Source organism: Pogoniulus pusillus, chromosome 22 (genome assembly GCF_015220805.1).
Source record: "Pogoniulus pusillus isolate bPogPus1 chromosome 22, bPogPus1.pri, whole genome shotgun sequence".
In the NCBI taxonomy this organism is placed as follows: Eukaryota; Metazoa; Chordata; class Aves; order Piciformes; family Lybiidae; genus Pogoniulus; species Pogoniulus pusillus.
Window position 1 is genome coordinate 19,442,775 of NC_087285.1, and position 25,966 is coordinate 19,468,740.

Sequence of the window (25,966 nt, forward strand, 5' to 3'; positions counted from 1 at the left end):
GCAGCACACTGTCCCCAGACTCATCCCCAGCAAGCCAGGCAGCGGGAGCTGGAAGAGAGCAAAGTCATCAGGAAGATAAATCAGCTGCTGAAGACAAACACAAAGGAGCAGGTCTTTCCCCCACGCTTGCACAGAAATCCTTTCCTCATTGTGCCCGAGCCATTGTGCCCTCCAATGGCACTTATCTCACCTCCTCCCTGATGTGCCTGGCTGCATCCAGCTGTTGGTGGTGGCCACGGTTCGGCTGCTTTGCCCGCAGAGCTGCCCTGGCAGGGTCCTGGCAGAGGAGCTGTGTCTGCCAACGTGCTTATTCCCAACTTGTATCCTAGATGACCCCAGTTTCCCTCGACAGAGCAAATAGTGCTGACAAAGGGGCATTTCTCCCCCCACAGCTGTCTCTTGCTATGTCTTTTCCCTTCTTTTTTTTTTCCCTGCACATTCTTAAAGGACTTCCAGCCACATTGGCAACGTTTCAAGTGGGAACTGGGCCTTCCTCTGAAAGGGGCTCTGAGTTCACAGAAGGAAACTTCCAGCGTGGCATAAAAGCTTGTGCTGTTCGTAGTAAACAAGGGCAATGTCAGCAAGCGGTGGCGGCACGCATGTGTGCGTGCATCTGGCATGCAAGCCTCCTGCTCCGGAGATCCTTAGCTCTGCATAAATACACACCTGCACGCTCTGTCTGTGGGGGTCTTGCTCTTCCTGGACTTCTCTGTTTGTCTTTGGGCTGCTGTTGAGCAGGCGCTGAGACTGTGCTCTTTGGAGAGGTGTCTGTAGCAGAGGTGGAAAGGGACAGCAGCTTCAGGCCAGCCAGGGGGTTTTGGAGGGGCTGCAGAGTGCTGTGCAGAGCAAGGGAGCCCCCTCTCATGGCAGCAGAAAGGAAACAGCTGGCAACTGATGAGCTGAGTCTCTTCTTGTTTTCTGCTTGCTGTCGTTTATCTCTGCTTGCCTCTTGCTTTTCTCTTTCTCATTTTCTTTCCAGTCTGTTTTCCTTCCTTCATTTTGCTTCCCACTCCATTCATCACACTGCAAGCCCCAGCCGGCAGCTACACGGAGCCATGGGAACTCATCACATCTCTGTGTTTTCTTAATAGCTTTGGACCCTTTTAATAAAGAGAGGGAATAGAGAATAGATGGAGCCTTTCCCTCAAGGCCCTGTGTGGTTCCCTGACCTGGCATCAATACCAGCAGAACAAAGTCACGGGAGGGGGAGACCTGATTGTGAGTAGGCTGATAACTTAGAGCTTAGCATGGCCACAGAGATGCCCTGGGGAAGGGGACGAATGTCTGGTGATTGAAACCACTTCCTCAGGCCTGTTTTGCCCCTTGAAGGGTGGCTGTTCCTCCGTGCCACAGCTGACCCACCTGCAGATGTGCGTGGAGTCACTCACGCAGAGAGGTTAAATCCTCACAACTAACTCTCCTCTTTGCCCAATGTCTAGAGGCCAGCACCCCTTGGAGTGGTCGTGGCCTGGGGGCAAGGTGGACCCTGCTGGGAAGGAGAAGGAGACTGAGTTGGTGGCCTCAGCAACCCCCAGCAGTGGCCAGGCAATTCGAGAAGAAGACTGTGAGGGGACAGGCACGAAGCCGTACTGCAAAGTCCTGGTGCTGACCGACACCCAGGCCAACCACACAGGTTACTACCGCTGCTACTACAAGTACATTGATGCCAAAATCGAGGGCACCACAGCAGTCAGCACCTACGTGTTCGTGAGAGGTAAGAGCTGCACCTCCGGGCTGGGGGAGCTCGGGGGCAGCCTGGGCACCAGTCTAACATTGCGGAGGTGAAAAGCCTCGGCGTGCTCCTTGCCTCCCTGGGCAGAGCGTGGCTCCTGCCGGCTCGGGGAGGGGACCTGGGGCTGGCTCCCTGCAGGAATCAATATCCCTCCGTTTCTGGGCAGCGCCTGGGATTCAATTACGTCCTGGCCCGGGGGCATCGCTCCAGCCAGGCTGGAATGTAGGAATTTAAGGAGTGAGAGCCCGGCCTCAAGGATGCTCCGCGGCTAAAAAAAGCACAAGAGCTCGCTTCTGGGCAGCTGGGGACTCTCCTCGGCGCAGGGGCTGGGGACGATAACGTTCCGTTAAGCTGGGACTGAGCGGGGGAGAGAAGGAGTCGGTACAAGTGCACCATGTGCAACCTTCTCCTGTTCTCCTTTCCCCGGGGTTGAGCTGCTGGAGCTGCTCTGCAGTGGCAGACACAGATACTCCCCTCCACACTGCCCACAGAGAGCGGGGTCATGAGATGTGTTCTGGGGGAGGAGGGCTGTCCACCAGGCTTCGAGCTAGGACCTCAGCTCAGCAAGTAGCTGCAGGGTCAATACTCGGCTCCTCCATGCTCCAGGGGCTCCTTCTTTCCCATCTCCCCCACTGCTTGCAACATGCTCCAGCAAGATAAATGAGCCCTGTCCCCTGGAAACAGTTGGCTGAGCTATTTCTCTTTCCGCCCCCATTTATTAGTTGGTGCAGTTGTCATAAGCCAGGCAGGTCATGACATACAAGATGCATTTTTCAGTTAAGTCCCAGGGCAAAGCCAGATTTGCCTCTGCAGCTATGCAGGGAAAAATGCAGGGGCAAATCAGAAAAACTGGGCAGCTGCTGGAGAGGAACTGAGGTCTGTTTGGGCAATTGCCTCCTCTTCCCGTGGGCTCTTCTGTCCATCTTAAAACAGGACAGAGCTTCTCCGCATCCCAGGCATGCTGTCGGGAGATGGACCTGTCTGGGAGATGGACAGGGATGTTCAGACACTCCTGAGTGTTGTATCAGAGTGGAGGCAGAGAGCTTCTAGCAGTGAAAATAAGTACAACCTCACAAGGCTCCGTGCTGGGAGTGCTTTTGCAAGAGCCTCTGTTTCTTTTGTGACCCGGAAAATGCTGCTTTGCCCCCTTGTCCACCTTCTCTCACCTCAGCCTCAGCAGCAGCTCAGTAATGCCTTTCCTCTTTACCAGACGGCAGCAAGTGTGCACGTGTGGTGTAGCTTAGGGGCAATAAATCCCACACTGTTGGGGCCCAGGGGTCTCACCCTGCCTCTGGACAGTGTGTGTGCAGCAGATCCAGGCAACACCTCACAGCGTTGCTGTGCACACATCCATACTCACTCTTGTCAGGCTGTGCCCTGTTATGGCTATCAAGCATCCAGGAAACCTCAGAATCTGCCTTTCCAGGCAAGACAGGCTTTCAGGCAGGAGAAGCAACATGTCAGAGAAACTCAGACATGGAGTAATCATAGTCATTGCAGAACATTCAGATAAAGCCCTGTCTGTTTCTGCTGAATGGGACTGCAATGTGAAACTGTCCCTTGAGAGCATGGAAGGGCTGATGTAAGTGTTGGGGATGTTTGGAGACAGCGCGATCAGACCACAGGTTTATCCATCAACCTAATTTCTCACGTTGAGAGCTTGGTGGAATTGCCAAGAAGAAAATATCTGTGCTTGGCTGCAAAAGTGGCTTCTTCTGTATTTTACCTGCAGCTCAGTTGTCAAATGAACTCTCCACCCATCTGTCTCATTTCCCATGCGTCTGGTTAGGTGTGCATTTGATTATAGCCACAGAGAGCACTGTCAACACACAGAATGCCTTAGCGAGGTACAACAGGATATGTGCAGCCCCCATCTCACAAACCTGAGCATATACTGATGAGGAAGATGCTAAATTATTCCCATCCGGCCCATTAAGACAGCCCTACAGAAAATATGTCATGTGGTCAGAGAGGGGAGTTAGTGCATGAATCACGAGCTCACTGGCAGCAGGACCAGCCCAGTAAATCAGTTAGTTCTTGGCTGCCATCTGAGATTGGAGGAGGCCTCATAATCTCTCACCTCTGGCAGTTGTCAACTCCTCCTTCTCACATGCCCAGGGCTCAAGAGAAGAATGAGGAACACAGCTCGGAAACAAAGCTGTGATTTCAGAAGACAGCAGTCCTGTGGCAGCACAAACCCCCAGGAAATCAAGAGAAGGATTTTCTGGGCATTCTGCATTTCCATAAGAGCTGACCAAAAGGCTTCCTGTGCATGACTTGTTTCACCTAAGGTGTAGAAAATAGCTCTTCACCCAGAGGAGGTCTTTGCAGCATGACCATCACCTGACAAGGACGTTGTTAGCTTGCCATCTCTTTGGGGTCAGGTTGGTCTTTTTACTCTGACTGGTTGATGCCTGTCATGATGTGCCAGGGCTATGGCATGTCTCCTCTATATGCTGCCATCAGCATATAGATGCCCCACTTGGGCTTCAGTCGTTTCGCTGAGCAGGATGGGGCAGATACTCTGTTCCTCAGTGCTATCTCCACGTGGAGTTCAGTCTAATGTCTGTGGCCTTGCTAAGTCATTTCACTGATTAATTTTGAGTGGTTTTGCTCTTCCTGTCAATATTTGTGCTTGCAGCAGTTGGAGGCAGTGGGGTGGCAGCCCTGGAAAGCTCAGCTCATCTGTTTATCTGCCAGCCAGGGTGGCTGCAGGATGACATCTGCATACCATTCTGCTGTGGATCACTTCCTGGCCCTGGAAGGTCTCGCTGCTGCTGCTGCACCAGGGCAGCACAAGCCTGCACCAACCCTTGCCACAGGGCCACGCACAGTCACCAGCTGGGCAGGCACTGAGCCCAGGTCAAGACCTGCCACCTTCATCAAAGGTTAAACCCAGGCAGACCTTGAGTGGGCCAGGAAAGCAGAGGTCATTCCAGCACTGCTCCACCAGTTGGGTGTTTGGTGTGAAGGAGCCAGCTGGCCCAGGCACTACCCTTGGCTGCTCTCTTTGCATTCCCAAGCTCCAGGTGTCTTCTCTGTCACCTTGCAGACCGAGCCATGCAGCTCAACATTACTCCCTCTGGCAAGCTTGTGCTGTGTAAAAGAGAGCTAGAAAGCCTCTTCTTCTGCTGCTTCCACTTCCCAGTTCTTCATAGAAAGAGTGATTGTCCATTGGAATGGGCTGCCTGGAGAGGTGGTGGAGTCACCATCCCTGGAGGTGTTTAAAAGGAGGCTGGATGAGGCACTTAGTGCCATGGTTTAGTTAGTTAGAAAGTGTTAGGTGATAGGTTGGACTCGATGATCTTAGAGGTCTTTTCCAACCTGGTTAATTCTGTGATTCTGTGATTCTTGCCTCTGTTCAGTTGTTCTCTTTATGTCTCCTTCAGATTTTGAACAGCCATTCATCAACAAGCCAGAGACCCTGCTCATTAGCAAGAAGGAGAGCACTTGGGTACCATGCCTGGTGTCCATCCCGGATCTTAACGTCACACTGATCTCGGTAAGAGCTCCGCCAGTGGGACGCTCTGAACACAGAGGCAGTGCATTTCTTCTGCATTTGTAATTGCCTGAGTGGAAGCAGGACAGGCCCTGCCAGGAATGGAAAGTGCAGGGGATACTTTTTCCATGGAAAGTACAAGCCACTGGCTTCCTTGTTTTATTTGCCCGTCAAAGCCACGCTGGCCAGTTCCCTTGGGCAGACCCCACAGGTTTCCTGCCAACCTCACTTCTCTTCCCTGGAGCTCTGTGAAACAAAACAAGAGTATGTTTCAATCCCATTTCCCCACAGCATCCCCTGTTTTCCTCTGGTCTCTGTGATCTACCAACCCTCTAGGTGGTCTCCATCCCCACAAGGGAGGAGGCTGGAGCCCTGGGGCTGGTGACTAAAAACAACTCTGTTATCAGTTTGCTTCTGCCCTTTTTTCTCCCCCTCTTTTTTTTTTAACCTTTTTTTCCTTTTTTACAACGCAAATACATCCTTCCAAGATGAGTGTTACTATTGTACAAAGGCCTCCAGGGACACACTGGGGGCCAGGGGCCTTCCCTTGCCTGGAAGGACACTACTCAAGGTCAGCACTCATCCCAGAGGGACTGATGTTTGGGACATCAGCATCAGTTTCCTTAGCTATCACTAGATGTTTCCATTCCTGGAAGTCTCTGGCCCACTCTGCAGACACAGAGGCTCGTGGTGCAGGATGCAGGGGATAGGGGAGGCTGTGATTCCTAGATGGCAAACCCTCGGTGGGAGGCCAGCACAGTGTGATGCTGCAGCACTTATTCCCACAAAAGAGATGAATTAGGCAGAGTAAAGCCTGGAAGGGGTGGGGTGGGAATGTTGTTCCCTCTTATTTCAGTAGGCAAAATGTTGACTTTTCCAGCAAAATTCCCTCATCCACCCTGATGGGAAAAGCACTTTCTGGGACAACAAGAAGGGGATGCAGGTACCCACACACTTGATCAGGGACTCCTTGTTTGTCCAGTGTGAGACTGTCATTGACAAGAAGGTCTTCAAATCCAATTTCTTCATCATCCATATAGCAGGTGAATACCTGGGAAGGTGCAGGGGTGCGGGTTGGATGACTTTGAAGGCCATCACTGTGATTCTCGGGGTTGTTGTGGTCCTCTTTATGTTGGCTCTGCAAGGCACTTCTATCTCCTCTGTGCTGTGCCAGATAGATTCAACAAGCAGCAGGGGGCCATACCCAAGCCCCCTGTGACTGCTTACTCAGAGTCAAAGAGTGAATAAATCAAAGAAGTCTTTTTGTTGCCTCTTTGCACCAGGGAGTGAGCTGTACGACATCCAGCTGTATCCCAAGAAAGCCATGGAGCTGCTAGTGGGAGAGAAGCTGGTCTTGAACTGCACAGTGTGGGCTGAGTTCAACTCTGGGGTTCGCTTCCAGTGGACTTACCCTGGCAAACAGGTACCAGCAAACAGAGCTGCTCCCAGCGCGCTGCACCACTTCACTCCGAGTCATCCCCTCCTGCCCACTCATTGTTCCTCTCCACATGTCACTGGCAGGGCTCTACCTCATGATCCTAACCATGCTGTGCCCTGGACATCTTGGCCAGAGCACTTAGCCATTTTTCTCTCCTACAGCAGAAGGCAGACAGAGGGAAGACCTCTTTTCCTGGCTGGAAGCATTGTCCTTGCTGAGAGGTTATTGCTTTGGGGCTCTCCTGGGCAAACACTGGCTTCATTTCCACCAGAGCAAATATCTTTGGTTTAAAAAGGAGATACTGTAGTAACACAGCCCTGGTCACCAAAAGCCTCTGAGGGAGTCCCTTCCCTGCTGTTTTCTCCTGCAGTTGTAGCCTCTGGCTCTTGTGAACAGTGAGACACATGAGTCACCTGAGGCTATCGCTGTTCACCTACCTGCAGGGCTCCCAGGCTGGCCTCTGGGCTGCAGATCAGAGCAAAACATGTGCTAAACCCTAAGCCCAGCCTCAGATGCTCAGTCATGGAGGGCTTGTAGCCTTTCCACTGCTGAGGATGATGATCAGTAGTGGAGATGGCTGTCCAGGGAGAGGCTGGGTGTGAGGATGCCATCTGCACAGTTCCATTCCGTCGATGTTTTTCATCCCCTTCTCCCTGTCACCTCCGACAGACGCAGCGGGCAGTGATGGAGTCTGAGCGCAGGTCCCTGCAGACACACACGGAGCTCTCCAGCATCCTGACCCTCCACAACGTCAGCCAGCAGGACCTGGGCAAGTACACCTGCATGGCCACCAACGGTGCCCAGATGCTGGAGGAGAGCACTGACGTCATCGTGCATGGTAGGCACCTTCCGCTCCCTCCTAGAGCCACAGGCAGGGCCCAGCTCAGACAGTGCTTGGCCCAAGGCTCAGCTGAGGGCATCCTGCACCTCCATCCCACTCTGCTTAAGTGAGACCCAACCTGCCCCCAGCCCCTCAGCCCTTCTGCACCCCAGCGCCACACTGGGAGCACAACCACACTCAGCAAGGTGCCAAGATAATGAGAGAGAGACACAAACACTACATTGGCAGTGGGATGGCAGGACATGTCTCATGCCCCTGTGGCACATATGGTGCCCCTATGGCACACGTGGCCTCAGAGGAGCCCAGTAGTGAGAGCACAGGGCACCACTGACAGCAGAAATTCACAGGACAGCAGAGCCTCCTGGCATGCCAGCAGCAAGGCAGAGTCACATCTCTGTGCTGGCCTGCCCAACCCTGCCTGACATCTACAGCCTCTGCTCCAGGGAGGGAGCCCTGCTGGGAACAGGGATGTGGAAGAGGAGTTGGGGGTTGTATGGCAGATGACACAAGAGTGGACTTTGCTGATTTTGATTTCTCTGCTGCAGACATTTTCAAACGCACTGCCACAAGACCCTGCCTGTCCTTGGCCCTTGCTGTGTGGCAAGCAGCAGAGCTTGGTGACAGCCTGTCCCTTTCTGCTGTCCTCTCCTCCATGCTCACCTTTTCCCTTTCAGAAAAGCCCTTCATCAATGTGGAGTGGAGGAAAGGCCCAGTGATAGAAGCTACGGCAGGAGATGAAGCTGTGAAGCTGCCGGTGAAAGTCATGGCTTACCCCCCACCAGACTTCCAGTGGTAACTCACCTTTCTTAGCCTGAGCCACCTTCTCCTCTCTCCCTTCCCTTTGCCAAGTAAGGAAGCCTAGCCCAACCTCCTCACTAGGTCCTTCTCTGAGCAAGAGTGGCCCAAATGTCACTTTTCTTCCAGCCATGGGGGTTTCTTTCTCCCACCTGCCCTGGCTCTCAGCTGTAGAGCCTGGGACAGGAGGAGGTGAGATCCGTGTGAGAAACAGCACAGGACTTGGCAGGTCTGTGCTGTCTGGATGAGCCAAGTGGAGCTCCCACAGGAGCTGCCCCTCTCGTCCATCTGCAGTGGGGATGCTGACTGCACAGAGGCACAAGAGAGTGGACCAGATTGTGCACCATATCGTGCTGCACCTCCACTGGAGTTGGCTGGGAGCTGGGGGCTTTGCACTTGCACACTTCTCAGGGCAGAGCTACAACATCCCCAGCCTCACACACATCCACTCAAGGCAATGCACAGACCCACAACTCAGGTCTGGGGAAGCCCAGGAGTTTCTCCAGAGAGGTCCCCAGTGCTAGCAAGGTGTGCCCTGACTGTGCTTTAGTGGGGACCAGCAAACCTCTGCCCAGCTGCCAGTGGGACACTTCCTCCCCATGGCTGTATTTTCTCTCTGCCTCCCCGCAGGTACAAGGATGGGAAGCTAATTTCCAAGCAATCTCAATCTTCAATGCAGATCAAGGATGTGTCGGAGCAGCACGCCGGGACTTACACACTGGTGCTGCGGAACAGGCTGGCAGGGCTGGAGAAGCACATCAGCCTCCAGCTAATTGTCAACGGTAAGGGACAGGGACAGGGCTGGGAGGGGAGTGCTGAGCCCATGGCCCCAGCCTCGGGGCTGCTCAGAGACTAAGTCCCCAGTGCTGCCCTAAAGCGATTGGTACCTACGCCATTATCTTCTCCTCTGTTGCTGAGGGATGCTCTGGCTCCTTGTGGCCTGGGTTATACAGCACGGGTTTGTTCCTGGTTTCATCACTCTGAGCAGAATACATCCTTGCTCAAGGGCAGTATCTCAACTGCAGTTGGAGATGCTGCTGAGGATGACCCTGACTGATGCAGACTTAAGGGCAGGGCAGCTACAACATGCGTGGAGCCTGGAGCTGAAGCAATTCCTCTGAGTGAGAAGCTCCTAGGGAGTTTCCCAGGCAGAACCTGGTCCCTGTAGTGCAGGAACCAGATGCCAGCACAAAAAGTGCTGGGAGGGCACTGTTGCTTGGAGATTTGCCTCCAGCAAGCTCTGAGCCCTGCAGCATCCAGTCACAGTTTGCAGAGGAAGAAGAAATTATGTCACTTGAACCTGCACACGTAAGACCTGCTCTGCCCTGTGGGCCTGAGCTCCCCAGGAGCTGCCCAGAGAGCCCTGTGCTTCAGTGCCCAGGCTCTCTGTAGATGGGTCTGGAGACAGCTGTGCCTGGACTGGGGATGCAGCAGCTGAGCCTGTGGCCACTCATATCACTGATCCTTGCAGTTCCTCCACACATCCATGAGAAGGAAGCCTCTTCCCCAAGCATCTACTCCCGGAGGAGCCCCCAGGCCCTCACCTGCACGGTCTATGGCATCCCAGCACCCGAGGTGATCCAGTGGCAGTGGAGGCCTTGGATGCCCTGCCGGATGTTCTCCCGACGCAGCCTGTAAGTGCCATTTCTTCCAACCCCAGTGACTTACCAGGCCACCAGTGTGGCATTATGGGCTCCCTGGGCACTGTGGATGTGTTCCCACCCGCATCTTGCTTTTGATGTCCCGACCATGGCAAGAGAAGGACAGCACCAGCTGATAGCTCTAAGTACTGTATACCCACTTGCCCTATAAGAGGCAGAGTGGAGCCCACTAGTCCCAGACATTAAGGGCTTCTACAGCTTCTCCTATGTCCTCAACCATCTGCATCTGGCAGAGGATGGCCCTGGCCGGGCCACATCTCACAGAACCTGCAATAAAAACACTGCTTATGGGGAAACAGTGATCACAGTCCCTTGGTGAGACCCTGAGGGTTCACCCCATTCCTGCTCCAGGCTGATTGGTTCTTTGGGTTTTCTTCTGCTGCTAGGTAATAATAGTAGCAAAAATGCTCACAGGCAGGTGAGCAGAGCTGCTGCATGTGGGGGAGAGTTGCTGATCCAGGGGAAGCACCAGATCTCTGCCAGCTGCCAGGGTGGTTTGCCAGGAGGGCATTTGGGCAGGCAGCACCAGTAGACAGGCAGGAAGGGTGCATGCCCCCACTGCCTGTGCCCTGGGAAGCTGGGACAGCACCAGGCAGGGCTGCAATGACATTTTTTTTAGTGGCAGCCTCGCAGGAAGAAGGAAAAGGGATGCTGGGGAGTGGTAGCCAGAGCATGTCAGGGTGGAGGACATCAGGGTGCCTGGAGGAAGCCAGATCCTGCAGCCCTATGCAAAGCTGTTGTTGAGCCAGGGACACCAGAGAGCTCTTCATCGCATGCAAGTGCTCTGTGGCCCTGTCAGGAAGCAGAGGGGCCCATGAATTATGAGCACTGTCTCCCAAGGCCACCATATTTCTGCCTAGCAGAGCTCCGGAGGATGCAGGAGGCTTCTTTTGAGCTTCCTGTTGTTTACACAGCTCACCAATGTGCTCAGCCCGCTGAGTGCTCTGACCTGTGCTGCCAGCACACACCCTTGCCACTGCTCTTAGGTGCTCAGCTCCCCACTGCTTCCATAGTGCCAGAAGCCTTCTCCCTCTGCAACTCCCACCCTGGATTTTGGGCAGACCTTCCCATCTCCCTGCCTCACCTCTATTTCAGAAGCTCCCTGCAGCTCCTCAGGTCCATGACAGATTTGAGCACTCCTCTCCTGTTCACCTGTCTTATCCCAAAGAGGTACCACCATGCCACTGAGATACCAGGAGCATCTCTGCTTAGGATGTTTCCTTTCTGCTATCTGTTGAATCAAAAGCAACAGGAGCACCTTTGGGTGCTCAACCAGTCAGCATCCATCCAGTCTCTGAAATCTCTGACTCTCAGTCCCAGCAGGGGTTTTAAGGCCTTGCCACTGAGCAAAGTGGCATCAAGAACTGCACCAGGCACATACAAATAGATTTCACCCCTGCCTTTCTCCAGTCCTAGCAGGGAAGGATGAAACCACAGGCCTGGGTGTGAAGACACTGCCTGGGACACCAGCATCCATTCCCTGCCCCAAGAGATAATGTTTGCCTCACTAGAGATTGCAGAGCACCCTTGTAAAACACACTGGAATTGTGTAACCAAGAGACTCAGGACATTTTGCATAGTCAGAGGACAAGGGCATCACTTCTCCAACACAGTGCTATTTTCGCTGCCTTTTTCCCAGCTGAGCCTCTCTCCATCTCTCTCCTTTCTCTCCTGCTCCTCCCTGGCCGCTGGGTTAGCAACAGCAGGCACCGGGCAGCGAGGCGCCACCAGCGGGACCGGATGCCCGAGTGCAAGGACTGGAAAGATGTGTCACAGCAGGACGCTGTCAACCCCATCGAGAGCATCGACACCTGGGTGGAGTTTGTGGAGGGGCGGAACAAGGTGAGGCTGTAGCCCCACACCCGTCCCAGGGCGAGGAGCTGGAGACAGGCACTCTCAGAGGGGTCCTTTGGGATCAGCCAGCACAAGTGCCTGGCAGAGACAGATCTGGGAAGGGCTTCACACCTCTGCATCTGGAGTAAGCCATCAATGGCCATTTCCAGTGGGGCTGTGCAGTTGCAGGTGACCCCAGGGTGAGGGTGAACTGTCACCTCTGAGAAATGGCCCTGCCTCTGGAGAGGCTCTGGAGGGATCACACCCACCACCAGCGAGCACAGAGCACCTAAACAGGGAGAGCATGAGGGGGATGTGTTCTCTGGAGGCTCCCACGGCCCTTTCTGAGCACTCCTGCATCAGCTGTCCTGGGAGAGCCAAATCTCACAGAGCAGCCTGGGCTGCTGGGGAATGGAGAGCAGGGAGTCAGGCTGACCAAGAAATCTCTGCCCTCAAGAAGGTGTGTGTGGCATGGCATTTCACCCAGCTGTCCCCATCCCTGTGGGATGCAGGTGAGGGTGGCATGGAGATGCTGGCATCTATCCACTGCAGGTTTGTGAGTGAGTGAGGGCACATGTGCCCCACAGAGCCCACTGCCTCACAGTGTTTCCTCTCTGGAAGGAGATGATCTTGGAGGTCTCTTCCAACCTGGTTGATTCTATGATTCTGTGATCTGTGACCTGCAAGCAGACAGATGCTGCTGGCTGCTTGTTTCTTTCTGCCCCTCTGGTAGCCACAAGTGTCAGGCCTGTGCCATGACGGGGTTCCTGTTCCCGCTGGTGTCGGGCATCAGCTGCTCACAGAGGGATGCAGAACAAACAAATGGGCCCCTGTTTCCGAAAGTCACTTCCTGTTTTCCTACACACCTCCAAAGCCACTTCCCGTCCCTTGGCCTGGCCAGGAGTTCGTCATTCTGCCAAAAGGGTGGCAGGGACAGATCCTGCCTCTCCCGGAGCAGATGAGAGGAGAGGCAGGGATCGGTGCCCTCCAGGGAAGCGAGCAGGGGTGGTGGGAGCTCCTGGGGTCAAAGCCCTTGTGCATCCCTCCAGATGTGACTCTCATTTTGGTATTTTTTTGATCTCCCCTTTTTTTTCCTCATTTTCTCCCTTCCATTCCTCAGCTGTGTCCTGCTCATTCCATCTCTTTGGCTGTAAATGTCCTGGAGGCCCAACTTAGGTTGGGATGTGCAAAGAGCTCTGGGAGAAAAGAGCTCTTCACTTGTGGTGGGATGCTACGTCTTCCAAAAGTGCTTTCTCTCCCTCTCCTTCTCCTTTCTGTCTGCCTTCTCTTAACAACCTCCACAGTTTTTTATTCTCTCTGGAAAGGCCATAATGAGCCTCAGGATGTGCAGGCAGCAGCGTGATGTCAGACCCAGAAAGCCCAACTCAAACGTAACAGCAGTGTTTAGAAGGCAAATCCCCAAGAAACAGGAAAGGCAGCACACAGAAGTGGCAGCAGTGGGGACACTGCAGCTGCATTCAATAGCCCCAAGAATCGGAAAAGGCAATGCATGAAAGTACTGGAAATAAGGTCACTTGGGCTGTGCTGAGCTGGCACTGCAGGAATGGCTGCTCCTCCTGAGGAGCAGAAGCTAACACACTGCCACTTAGAACCAACACGGTTCCCAAAGTCTGTGGGGTGAATAGCAAAGGCAAAAGAACACATTTGTTTTGTATTTTAAACACTGTCTCACTGGAGGGTCTCTGGGATGTGATTGCCTTGTCGTTTAAACTGGGAGGAAGGAGAAACCTGTGCTTCACACTGCAGATCTCCTCTAAGGGGAGTGCTTGTAACACACTTGGCAGCTCACACGTGTGCAGTGTGAGCCAGAGGAAGAGAGCAGCCTTACTCCCCAGCTGCCTCCCCTGGCTTATTCAGAGGCAGCATCTCCTGGGCCTGTGCTCCCAGGGCACCAACCTGGCTCTTCGCCCAGCCCTAGTCATGTCTTGCTAGAAGGAGGGAGGAGGAAGCTTTTAGAATCATGTCTATGTACACTTGGAATTTAAAGGGAGAAGATGACAGCTCTCCCTGAAGTGGTGAGAGCTGGGATGCCTTCACAGGTTTGATATTCCCTTATGGACAAAAGGAGTGCTAGCAGGTCTGTAAGCAGCTGTGAACTCTGTGGGACACTAAGTAGTCACTTAACTGCAGGGGGCTCAGAGAATCAAAGCCTTCATGTCCTTCCCTTTCTCCCCACTTTTGAAAAGCTCCACAGGAGTTTAGCCACTCTCTCAGCTCTACATCGTGTTTGTCCCCCTTGCTGGACACAGACTTGTAAAGCTTGACAGGAGTTTGCCCCCCCCCTCAGCTGTACATCATGTTTGTCCCCCTTGCCGGGCACAGGCCTGTCCTCTTAGTGATCCAAGGAGCTTAGTATTAAGTTTGCTTCCACGGTGCTGGCTGGGCTCTGCAAAAAGGAGGAGAGATCAGGAATTAAACTATGTTGCTCTTGCTACAGCCAGCAGGTGAGGCTTGAAATGTACTAAGGGGTACTGAATGAGGACATCTTTGTATAAGCCTTTCCCAGGTACAGCTGCCACCTCAGGCCAGGCTTGCTGTGAGCTTTGCTGTCTGCAAGAGAACAGCACTGATCCTGCTTCTCTTCCCTCTTGCTCTTTCTAATTCCTTATGCTCTCTGCTCCCATCAGACAGTCAGCAAATTGGCCATCCAGGAGGCCAATGTCTCAGTCATGTACAAGTGCATCGCCTCCAATAAAGTGGGTCGAGATGAGCGACTGATCTACTTCTACGTGACCAGTGAGTACTGCAGGCAGCCCCTCCATCTGCGTCACCAGAGCTCTCTGCTTGACACAGGCAGATCCCCAGACCTGCTGGGTCTTGTCATTCGCTGTTAACACCTTAAACAGCGACCAGAAAGCCCGCAGGAAAGCAGTGCTACCGGAGAGCTCTGCTGAGTGGCAGAAGCCTGGAGCCCTGGTAGCAGACAGCGCAGGCAGACGTTGGCAGACAGACATGTGCCTAGATCCTGGAGCAGCGCTGTCAGGTCCCGGGCTGGGGATGTCCTGCTGGCTCAAGCCCAGGCAGCTCCCGAGGCTAGGGATGTGCCTGGTCCAAGAGCATCCTCTAGTGGCACTGCCCGACCCGCTCCCTGCCAGGATCCTGCTGGCCAGAGCTCCCTGCAGGGTCCCCACGGGATTTTTGTGGTGGGAGAAAGCTGAGAGCCCAGTCGTAGTGTCGGCTGGAGTCATGGCCCATGGGGGGCTGCGTAAGTTTCCTGCCAGCGGCATCCTGTACTGATGGTTGGGATCCAGGTGGCAAGGGCACAGGAGAGGGATATCTTCATGCCCCTCTAAACAGATGGAAGCCTGGGCTTTTGGCCCTTACAGATAGCACCTCTGCTATCAGATCCACCAGCTTCTGTGGAGGCAGATGAACATCTTCACCTGCTGCCCCAGTAACACTGTGTGTGTGCAATTGTCCAGCCTGGCTGTGTAGCTGCCTGCATGTGTAAAAGCAGCTGTGTGTGCAATCCAGAACCCTGCAGCTGAGCTGAGAACAGGAACAGCCTAATGCAGACCTCTCAGGCTTGTTTAATTTATGACTCTACCTTAACTCGACTCTGTGGGGCTTTGGCACACCCCTTAGCCCTTCACTGGGTACAACTTAGGCTGTGGATCACTAGAAGTAGACATGCCACAGTCTGCTCTAGATTGGCTTCCTTTACCCTGGCTGAGGACAGCAGAGTCTCGGAGAGCTAAGCCCAAGCAGACAGTTTCATTGTGTCTGGCAGCTCAGCTGTGGAAACTCATTCACATGTTCATTTCCTTCCTGAAAGCCATTCCAGATGGGTTTGAGATTGAGTCCCAGCCCTCGGAAGAGCCCATAGAAGGGCAGGACCTACAGCTGAGCTGCAATGCAGACAACTACACCTACGAGAACCTGCAGTGGTATCGGCTGAACCTCTCCAAGCTCCACGATGAGGAGGGCAACCCCCTGGTGCTGGACTGCAAGAATGTCCACCACTATGCCACCAAGATGCAAGGGGAGCTGCGCTTCAAGCCTGACTCTAATGATGCGACCTTGCTGCTCACCATCCCAAACATCTCCCTGGGCGAGGAGGGAGACTATGTCTGTGAGGTGCAGAACAGGAAGACCCGGGAGAAGCACTGCCACAAGAAATACATCTCTGTGCAGGGTGAGGGTCTACAGGGCATGTGGGAGTAACAGAGGAGAACCGGTGTTCTTGCTGCCATCAGCTTCCCAGTCCATGCCTAAAGTCAGGGTGGCAAAGGCTGGGCACCTGGGTTCTCAAGGCACCATTCAGCAGGGGTCAGAGACCCAAAGCCCTCCAGAAACACAGCTATTCTTTTGATCAATCAGTTTCCCATTTCCCCCTCCTCCTCTCTGTGCTGCCCTCCAGCCCTGGAGATCCCCCGGCTGAAGCAGAACCTGACAGACATTTGGGTGAACGTCAGCGACTCCATCGAGATGCGCTGCAAGGTGGATGGCAGCCACGTCCCTGAAATCAGCTGGTACAAAGATGAGAAACTGGTGGAAGAAGTGTCAGGTACAGTGGGCTGGGGGTGGATCAAAGGCAAGGCACCATAGCCAGCAGCTGGAGAGCTGGAGCTGCTGGGTTCTGGGAGTTGCTGTGCCCAGGCAAAGGCACCTGCTGTCTGCACTGGCTCATCTGGGCTTTGAGTCATGTTCTGTCCCAGTTTGATGCAGCCTCAGCAGCCAAATCTATGCCCTAGGGCCTGGCTCAGCACTGTCTGTGCATGTGCTCATTCAGCTGGTGTGCAGAGAGATAAATCATTCATCTTACTCCCAGCCCAGTGCCTGGCATCTCTGCTCATACAGGGACCAACCCAGATCCCATGAAGGGACATGGGAATGATTGAGGCACCTTGCAGAGGAGAAGGAACAGGTCCTGGAGATGAAGCAGAGCTTGATGCATCAGCTGGACTGCTTGGCACCCTCCCCATCCAGTGCTGTCTGCAGGGTTTTAGTCCCCTCTATACACTGCCTGGGGAGGACATTTCCACAGTATTTCTGGGGCCATCAGGCCACAGAAGAGAGTCTCAGGCACCTGGTGTGGTTTCATTCTGCCACCTAAAATGAACCAGTCAAAAATTAGAAGCCTTACTTTGAGCCTGAGCTAGTCCAATGTGCTAACCCCCTCTCCATGTGGGTGATCACTGCAACCCTCTGTGCCTTACAGGGATTGACCTGGCAGACTTCAACCAGAGGCTGAGCATTCAGAGGGTGAGAGAAGAGGACGCTGGGCTCTACCTGTGCAGCGTCTGCAACGCTAAGGGCTGTGTGAACTCCTCAGCCAGTGTCTCTGTGGAAGGTACCAGGAGCTGTGACATCCCCAGGGATAAAAGCAAGGAGTAGGAGAGTGGCCAAGCCCTCATGGCAGTGGGAGGAAGGGAAAGCCTCTAAGTCTTTCACAGGAGGATCTATAGTCCAGAGCATGTTTAGCTCAGGCAAGCACCTGCCCAGCAGGTCACAAGGGATGGCTGAACAGGGGCACAGAATGGGAATCTCTGACACTTCAATTTCCCTCCTGTCCCACAGGCTCTGATGACAGGACCAATGTGGAGATTGTCATCCTGATTGGGACTGGGGTTATTGCTGTTTTCTTCTGGATCCTCCTTATCCTCATCTTCTGTAACATCAAAAGGGTATGTGACTGTCTGTCCCAGGGCAGGGGAGATGGTGCAGCAGGGCCTGGGGCAACACCATTGCCGTGATCACAGGCTCACAGGATGTCAGGGGTTGGAAGGGACCCAAAGAGATCATCGAGTCCAACCCCTCTGCCAGAGCAGGGACATACAATCTAGCTCAGGTCACACAGGAACACATCCAGACAGGCCTTGAAAGGCCCCACAGAAGGAGACTCCACAACCTCTCTGGGCAGCCTGTGCCAGTGCTCTATGACCCTTACAGTAAAGAAGTTCCCCCTTGTGTTGAGGTGGAACCTCCTGTGCTGCAGCTTCCACCATTGCTCCTTGTCCTATCCCAGGGAGCAGTGAGCAGAGCCTGTCCCCCCACTCCTGAACCCCAGCACTCAGATATTTATAAACATTTATTGAATCCCCTCTCAGGCTTCCCTTCTCCAAACTAAACAGCCCCAGGTCTCTCAGACTCTCCTCATAAGGCAGTGTTCCAGTCCCCTAATCATCTTTGTGGCCCTCCGCTAGACCTTCTCCAGCAGGTCCCTCTTAACCTGGGGAGCCCAAAACTGAAGGCAGTACTCCAGATGAGGTCTCACCAGGGCAGAGTATAGAGGGAGGAGAACTTCCCTTGATCTGCTGGGCACACTCTTCCTAATACACCCTGGGATCCCATTGGCCTTCTTGGCCACAAGGGCACATTGCTGTCCCATAGATGTTATCCACCAGCACGCCCAGGTCCCTCTCCACAGGGCTGCTCCCCAGCAGATCACCTCCCAGCCTGATGTGGGGCTGTGAAAAGGATGTCGTTGAGTATTGCTTCAAGTGCTCTCGCTGCCAAGGACAGGGTGCACAAAGGCTGTGCTAAAGGAGGTGACAGTGAACAGCCTTTGCCAGGGGGAAGCAGGTCAAAGCAGGCAAAGGAACCATATCTCCTCTGGGAGTCAGCACCCAGTGCAGGGAGGGCATCTCCTCACCCTTTGTGTTGGCTGATTCCTGCAGCCTGCCCACGCAGACATCAAGACAGGCTACCTCTCCATCATCATGGACCCTGGCGAGGTGCCCTTGGAGGAGCAGTGCGAGTACCTGCCCTATGATTCCAGCAAGTGGGAATTCCCACGCGACCGCTTGCGCCTAGGTGAGCCAGAGCCCCTCCCTGCCACTGCGCGCTGCAGCCAGGGCTTCCTCCCAGCCCTTCAAACTCATTCTCTGGGTTTCTTACACACATTTCTGTGTTTAATGCTTCCTCTCTGCCTCAGGCTTACAACCGTGTTCTCTAGTTTGTCCTAAATCCCAGCTGTGCCTAGGAAATCTCTGTAGGTCTGACTGTGGACAGGTCTGAGCCAGCTGTAAGCCCAGACTCTCCTAGTGTACCCACACAGAGACCAGAAGACCTCTGGGCACGCTTTAAAACACATCCCCATATTCTCCAACTGGCAATCTGGACAGAGCAGCCCAGCCTACAGCAGGGACCCCAAGTTCAGGACCAAGACTGCATCCATTATCCTCCTTATGTTGAGACACCCACATGCAGCCTCCTCCCTCTGTCTGGGAGGGTTAAAAGGGCTGCAGATTACCTTTGAGGCACAGAGCAGTGACATTAGCTCGGGCTACTCTGCTGCAAGGCATCACATTTACCCTTCCCTGTGGTCGAGGGCAACAAACAGCCTCTCACTTCTGCAGGGCTGTTTCCTTCCTCTGCTTTGTCCATGCCAGCTCTGTCTCAATTCCTCCCACCACCCTTTCTCTTGTTCTCACCACCAGAGCAAACAGCCACCTGGCAAGGGCACACTTTCCACTCCTTCCTTTTCCTTTATGATGTTTCTTTCCTTCCTTCCTTCCTTCCTTCCTTCCTTCCTTCCTTCCTTCCTTCCTTCCTTCCTTCCTTCCTTCCTTCCTTCCTTCCTTCCTTCCTTCCTTCCTTCCTTCCTTCCTTCCTTCCTTCCTTCCTTCCTTCCTTCCTTCCTTTCTTCCTCTCTTCCTCTCTTCCTCTCTTCCTCTCTTCCTCTCTTTCTCTCTTTCTCTCTTTCTTTCTTTCTTTCTTTCTTTCTTTCTTTCTTTCTTTCTTTCTTTCTTTCTTTCTTTCTTTCTTTCTTTCTTTCTTTCTTTCTTTCTTTCTTTCTTTCTTTCTATGGTTTCCTGATGGGATTTTTATTTTCCCATTCTATTCTGCCTGTGCTACACCTGCCTTCCTTCACACTGCCTCTCTCCTTGTCTATAGGTAAAGTCCTTGGTCATGGTGCCTTTGGGAAGGTAGTGGAAGCATCAGCGTTTGGGATCAATAAAAGTAACAGCTGTGAGACTGTGGCAGTCAAAATGCTGAAAGGTAAGTGGACAGTGAAGCAAAATATGGGGGCAGTAGCAGCAAAGAACAAGGCACCTGCCAGGCAATGTGCCCCTGTAAATGCCTGCCTTTTGCATCAGGCAGTTAAGGCACTGGAAAATGTTTTTGTCTCCCACAAGCACTCCTGGATGCTTCTGCTTCAGCCAGCCCTGAACTAGGGCAGAGGATCTGGAGACAACCTTTGAATTTATGGCTTCTTGGCCTCAAATGGTTGATCCTCTTGGGCTTCCCTCTTGGATGTTTTAGCCCTATTCATCTACACTGGGAGGCAAGTGACTGAACCAACAGTAAGGACTTGTCCCTGCAATGACCTTTAAAGGTCCCTTACAACCCAAACCATTCTGTGGTTCTGGGACTTGGGGAACTTGGCTTTCAAGGAATTTTAGCTATTTGCAAAAGGAAAGAACAAGATTTGTCTCAAAGGACAAACAAGAATCCAGAGCCCATCTTTGGTAGGTCACTGAAGGAAAGTGTTGTTCCTAGTTGCCTTCTTCCAAATGTGCCTGCATTTTGTGGTTATGGGCCTGGTTCAGAGCTGGGTAAAGAAGCAGGCTGTAGCTCTCACACAGCTCTGAGGGCTAAACTGGCTTTGCACACAAAACCTGGTTAATCCAGATTAAGACTTCAGGCTTTTATAGCCATGTTATCAAACAGGCATCCAAAACATTATTCCGCAGTTCGGCACCTAACAAAATACCCAAGGCAGCATCTGGCCAGCAGTGGCCTGAATGTAGGTACCAAGTCATGACTCATCTCAGCAGTACTTAGCCCTGCAAATGTCTTGATCTGCATGGCAGCTGCAGAGGGAATCCTGGCTTTACAGTTGCTTTACAGTCCTTCTGAGGCATGGCTCTCGTGAGGACCATCAGCTGCACCTCAGGAGGATATTTCTGTCTCTCAGACTAAATTTGCAAACTCTCAAGTAAAGCAAAACGTGTATGGGGAAGCCAAGAAGTATGAAAAGGGCACACAAACCCAGAGAACAAACCCTGAGGGTAAGAGGGACAGGAGCTGAGGTAAATTAGACATTTGGAGAGAAGATGCAGTGCAGGGAGCTGGCAGGGGCACAACACTGTGTTTGCTGTCGGTCTGCAATCATCAAAAGATGCTCTGGATTTGAGCTGGGACAGACATGATCAAAAGACTCAGAGACTTTTTGTTTCTGATTTTCTTTCAAATTGTTTTGTGGTTCATTGTGTCTGGAGGCCAAAAGGGCAGAGATTCAAATCTGTGCATCTGTAAGTAAGCCTCGAGTGATCTTTTGCCCTGCATAACTATCACAAGGAAAAAGCTGTTGAACACAGGTTGTGTTGTCCTTTGCTCTGCATCCCTGCATCTGTAGGGAGCACTCCACACAATGTAGAAGGGATCCAGGGAGCTCTAGACAAGGCTCTGACATTTCCTATGGAAACATGCAACAGCAAAACATACAAAGGCTTGGGGGTCACAGCCTCCTCAGCAAGACTCACATTAACACCCTGCTAGGAGAAAGGTGCTGAGGGGGAGTGAAAAGCTGCCAGAAGGCATCATTACATGGTGTGTGTGTTTCCAGAGGGAGCTACTGCAAGTGAGCACAAGGCACTGATGTCGGAGCTGAAGATCCTCATTCACATCGGGAACCATCTCAACGTGGTGAATCTGCTGGGTGCCTGCACCAAACCCAACGGTAAATATCCCAGGGCAACAGGCTGGTCCTGCTCCCAGAGATCAGTGCTCATCCCCTGCACCACTTCTGCTGGCCACATGTGTGACTAGAGGGACACAGCCTCAAGCTGTGCCAGGGCAGGTTTAGGCAGGATGGTAGGAAGAAGTTCCTCACAGAAAGAGTGATTGGCTTTGGAATGGGCTGCCCGAGGAGGTGGTGGAGTCACCATCCCTGGAGGGTGTTTAAAATGAGGCTGGATGAGGCACTTTGTGCCATGGTTTAGTTAATTAGAAGGTGCTAGGTGATGGTTTGGACTCTAGGATCTTAAAGGTCTTTTCCAAGCTGATTAATTCTGTGATTTTGTGGGTGTGGGGATGTTATTGGTGAGTCTGTGCACCCAGGGTATGTGCCACAGCTCAGCAGGGCTGCACATGAGCCAGGTAAAATTCTGACCATGCCAATCTTACTTCCTCCCCTGATTTTTGGTGTCTTCTCACCAGGTCCACTTATGGTTATTGTTGAGTTTTGCAAGTATGGAAACCTCTCCAACTATCTGCGGGCCAAACGGGAAGGATTCAGTCCTTACAGGGTAAGTAGCTTCCTTTGCCCCTAGGGACTTGTCCCATAGCTAGGGCAGGAAGGTGTGTGGCAATGGGACAAACACCCTCTGCCAGCAGCAGGTCAACTTTACACAGTGAGCTTGGTTCATGTGCATGTCAGAGAAGTCATTTATTTCTGCAGGGCAAGATAGGTGCTTCTAGGCCAGAGCAACAGTCTAAGAACAGAGCAAGTCTGTGCAGCTCATGGGTGCAGAGGGTACAATATGTGCTGCTCACTGAGGCTTTGTTCTGGTCTCCTTGCCAGGAGAAGTCTCCCAGGCTGCGCATCCAGGTCCAGTCCATCGTGGAGGCAGCGAGAGCAGACAGGAGGAGTCGCTCTGGGATTAGTGACAGTGCCATCTTCAACCGCCTGCTGCTGCACAAGAGCCACCCAGCACAGCCCATCCAGGAAGGTAAAACTCCAGTCCTGGCAGCAGCTCCTCACCTGCCAGACTTGTCTAACCTGAGGATTGGGGTAGGGCATAACAATGGGAAGCTGGGACCCAGCCTTGGAGCTGGTCCCTCTACTATCATGTGTTAGTTCCCTGGAAGGGCTTGGTACTGTCATCTGCTGTCTCTCATAATAGACTCTTGAAACCCAAAAGGGAGAATTAAATTACTTTGGAAATGCTAAGCCTAAATAAAGGAGAATTGAAGGGGATCTCAGTGGGTCCTCCCTAGGACAGAAACAATGAGCTGAACTTCAAAGTCCCTTCAGCCCTGTTCCCCACAACTCTGACTACCATGTGCTGAAGGCTGGACTCATTGTCAGACCTGAGCACATTCCTGCCTTGTACTATCCACCACCTGAGCAGAAAATCCTAGAGGGGAACTGGTTACTCCGGTTGGCACTGAGGACCAGCTGTCCTGGAGAGGGGCAAGGATGACAGGAGACCACTCACTGTCTCACCTTTTACTTGAACTCCTGGACAGTGGATGACTTGTGGCAAAGTCCCTTGACAATGGAAGACCTGATCTGCTATAGCTTCCAGGTGGCACGTGGCATGGAGTTCCTGGCATCCAGAAAGGTGAGTTCACCCTTTCTTTTGCTCCTCTCTTCTTTTGTCCATGCTTGACCAGAGAAGTCCTCCCTACAGCCACTTTAATTGTGGCATACAGAGAGATTCAGTGATCTGCCTCACACTTCTCAGGAAGTCTGAAGCTGCTCTGTGGATACAAAGATGGGAACTTGGTTGTCTTGCATTTTGTCCTCTCCTTAACCACCTCCCTTTGAAATGTTTATCTCCTCCTCACCTCCACCATTTCCCCATTACAGCTCAGGTTTGCAGGGTAAAGACTGGGGAGGGTGCTCTGGTTCCTATCACTCTGATTTTGCCCTTCCTCTTTGTGTGCCCTCAGTGCATCCACAGAGACCTGGCAGCTCGCAATATCCTGCTGTCAGAGAACAACGTGGTCAAGATCTGTGACTTTGGCCTGGCCCGAGACATCTACAAGGACCCTGACTACGTCAGGAAAGGCAGTGTAAGTACCAGCTCCTCACACTCTATGCAGATTAGGCCCCCTGAGGTGTTCATACACTGAGGCAAAGATTGAAAAGAAGGAGTGGAACCACTTGTGTGGCTGGGACCAGGAACCACCAGCCCGATGATACAAGGGCTCTCCTCCACCATCTCTCCTTTCTTCTGTTCCTCAGCCTTCTTTCTTTATTCTCTTTCCTCCTCCTTTGAGTGTCTCCATCCTTTCCTCAGGCCATATTTTCATGCCTCCATGGAGAGAGGAGCAGGGCTATTGTCTCTGGTTTCCTTTCATGCTGTTGCTACAAGAAGGGCTGTCCTGGGTCATGTCCCTGACAGACCACTTGTGCCTTGCCCCTCTCCTGCAGGCCCGACTCCCGCTGAAGTGGATGGCTCCAGAAAGCATCTTTGACAAGGTCTACACTACCCAGAGTGATGTCTGGTCCTTTGGGGTGCTCCTCTGGGAAATCTTCTCACTAGGTGAGTGCTTATGAGGGTCACATGCTGCTGAGGGAGGCAGGACTTCTCTCTTCCCATGCAGCAGCTTGGTGGGTGAGCCTGTGCAGGAGGTTCTGACACGTCTAAGGAACGATGTGAAGAGGCATCAGTGTAGGCAAAAAAATATGGATGCTCACAAACAGGGTGATGGAGAGACAGGCATGCAGAGATGGCCACCAGCTCACTTAAAGACTGGGGCCTGTCTCAGGCAGCACCAAGGACTTGAGCTGTGCATCAGATCACATCTCCAAGTGTTTTGGTAGGAAGAGCAGTCTCAGAAGGACTGGTTTCTGATGGCACATTTCTTGTTCTCACCCCGCTTTGAACATCCCTTAGGGGCATCTCCATATCCTGGAGTCCAGATCAACGAGGAGTTCTGCCAGAGACTCAAAGATGGTACCAGGATGAGAGCCCCTGAGTATGCCACAGCAGAAATGTGAGTGAGAAACCCTACAGATCCCAGCACTGGGCAGAGCAGTGCTTTCTGTGGGACAGTTGAAACCTCCTAGATCCCAGCACAGGGCAGGACAGGCTCCTCTGTGGGATGCAAAGAACTTTCAGCTGGGTGGGGGATGAGCCAACACATCCTTCACTCCAGACAGCTGCCTGGAGGGCAAGCCAGATGAGTTCACATAAGAATCATAGAATCAACCAGGTTGGAAGAGACTTCCAAGCTCATCCAGTCTAACCTAGCACCAAACCCTATTCAGTCAACCAGACCATGGCACTAAGTGCCTCATCCAGTCTTTTCTTGAACACCTTCAGGGACGGTGATTCCACCACCTCCCTGGGCATCCCATTCCAATGCCAATCATTCTCTCTGCCAACAACTTCCTCCTAACATCCAGCCAGGACCTCCCCCGACAAAACCACCTATGTACCCTGCACTTTCAGTCTGGGCTGGGTCTGTAAATGGGCAATGTGCTTTCCCATTCTGAAAGGTGTCAGAGGTGTCCAATTGTCCTTCTGCACTGTTACAGTCAGTGCACAGTGAACCAGCCCCTTTCCAGTTGGTCCATATGGCCAACGTGCTGGGTGGTGCTGAGCAGGTACATGCTGTCCAGCAGGCAGCAGGTGGGTGGGAGCTGCAGAATCAGCTAGGAGGCCAGAGGCAGAGGGCCCATAGTATTCAGGGGGTCCTGTAACTGTGGAATGCCTGTGTGACAAGTGTGCAAGTGCTGCTTGTTTGCAGTGAGCACTAAGCTGGGCTGACTGATGAGCAAGGGGACCCACAGGGCAGGAGTATCTTGTGGACAGGAGCAACAGCTACAAACTGGAACATAGAAGGCTTCACCTCAACATGAGGAGAAACTTCTTTACAGTGAGGGTGACAAGCACTGGCACAGGCTGCCCAGAGAGGTTGTGGAGTCTCCCTCTCAGGAGACTTTCAGAACCCTCCTGGATGCATTCCTGTGTGAACTAGGATCACAAAGCAAGGGATTCTGCTTTGGCACGGAGGTTGGACTCGATGATCTGTGGAGATCCCTTCCAACCTCTAAGGTTCTGTGATTCTGTGTTCTGTGATTCTGTTTCTGTGGCATGAAAGCCTCATCTCTCCTCGGCAGTTACCGCATAATGCTGAGCTGCTGGCACGGCGATCCCAAGGAGAGACCAACTTTCTCTGACCTGGTGGAGATATTGGGCAACCTTCTTCAGGAAAATGTCCAACAGGTGAAAACCTCTCTGTCTTCCTGCTCAGCTCTTTCTTCTCCCACCACTAGCTCCTTTGCTGTGCTCTTCTCTGACTCCCTGGCCAATGCAACACTCTTGCGTAGGCCAAGGGATAACACAGGGTTTCCTGGATCAGAGGTCTGTTTCCCAGGGCTACTGGAGAGCTCACTTCTGTGGCAGTCCTCTCACTGCATCCTAATATAGCTCTGCTCCTCGCATGGTGGGTGCCCTCTCAGTCGTCATTCCAGTGTTTCCATCCTAATCCCCTGCTGGTCATTGGAAGTTTTTCAGCTGAG

At 52.9% G+C, this 25,966-nt stretch overlaps 1 protein-coding gene across 3 annotated transcripts in view; it reads left to right on the top strand.

Moving 5' to 3' along the window:
• FLT4 (fms related receptor tyrosine kinase 4) overlaps window positions 1-25,966 on the top strand; it is a 64,392-nt gene that overhangs the window by 30,677 nt on the left and 7,749 nt on the right. For all 3 annotated transcript variants that reach the window (XM_064162084.1, XM_064162085.1, XM_064162086.1), the window contains exons 3-26: window positions 1,440-1,714; window positions 5,122-5,234; window positions 6,112-6,274; window positions 6,515-6,654; window positions 7,339-7,507; window positions 8,185-8,302; window positions 8,936-9,087; window positions 9,777-9,939; window positions 11,664-11,808; window positions 14,448-14,556; window positions 15,596-15,955; window positions 16,181-16,327; window positions 16,982-17,113; window positions 17,341-17,447; window positions 18,441-18,576; window positions 19,660-19,764; window positions 21,335-21,448; window positions 21,928-22,016; window positions 22,292-22,439; window positions 22,960-23,054; window positions 23,386-23,508; window positions 23,870-23,981; window positions 24,336-24,435; window positions 25,565-25,670. In XM_064162084.1, the coding sequence (XP_064018154.1) occupies window positions 1,440-1,714; window positions 5,122-5,234; window positions 6,112-6,274; window positions 6,515-6,654; window positions 7,339-7,507; window positions 8,185-8,302; window positions 8,936-9,087; window positions 9,777-9,939; window positions 11,664-11,808; window positions 14,448-14,556; window positions 15,596-15,955; window positions 16,181-16,327; window positions 16,982-17,113; window positions 17,341-17,447; window positions 18,441-18,576; window positions 19,660-19,764; window positions 21,335-21,448; window positions 21,928-22,016; window positions 22,292-22,439; window positions 22,960-23,054; window positions 23,386-23,508; window positions 23,870-23,981; window positions 24,336-24,435; window positions 25,565-25,670 (3,421 nt within the window). The remainder of the gene's footprint in view (window positions 1-1,439; window positions 1,715-5,121; window positions 5,235-6,111; window positions 6,275-6,514; window positions 6,655-7,338; window positions 7,508-8,184; window positions 8,303-8,935; window positions 9,088-9,776; window positions 9,940-11,663; window positions 11,809-14,447; window positions 14,557-15,595; window positions 15,956-16,180; window positions 16,328-16,981; window positions 17,114-17,340; window positions 17,448-18,440; window positions 18,577-19,659; window positions 19,765-21,334; window positions 21,449-21,927; window positions 22,017-22,291; window positions 22,440-22,959; window positions 23,055-23,385; window positions 23,509-23,869; window positions 23,982-24,335; window positions 24,436-25,564; window positions 25,671-25,966) is intronic.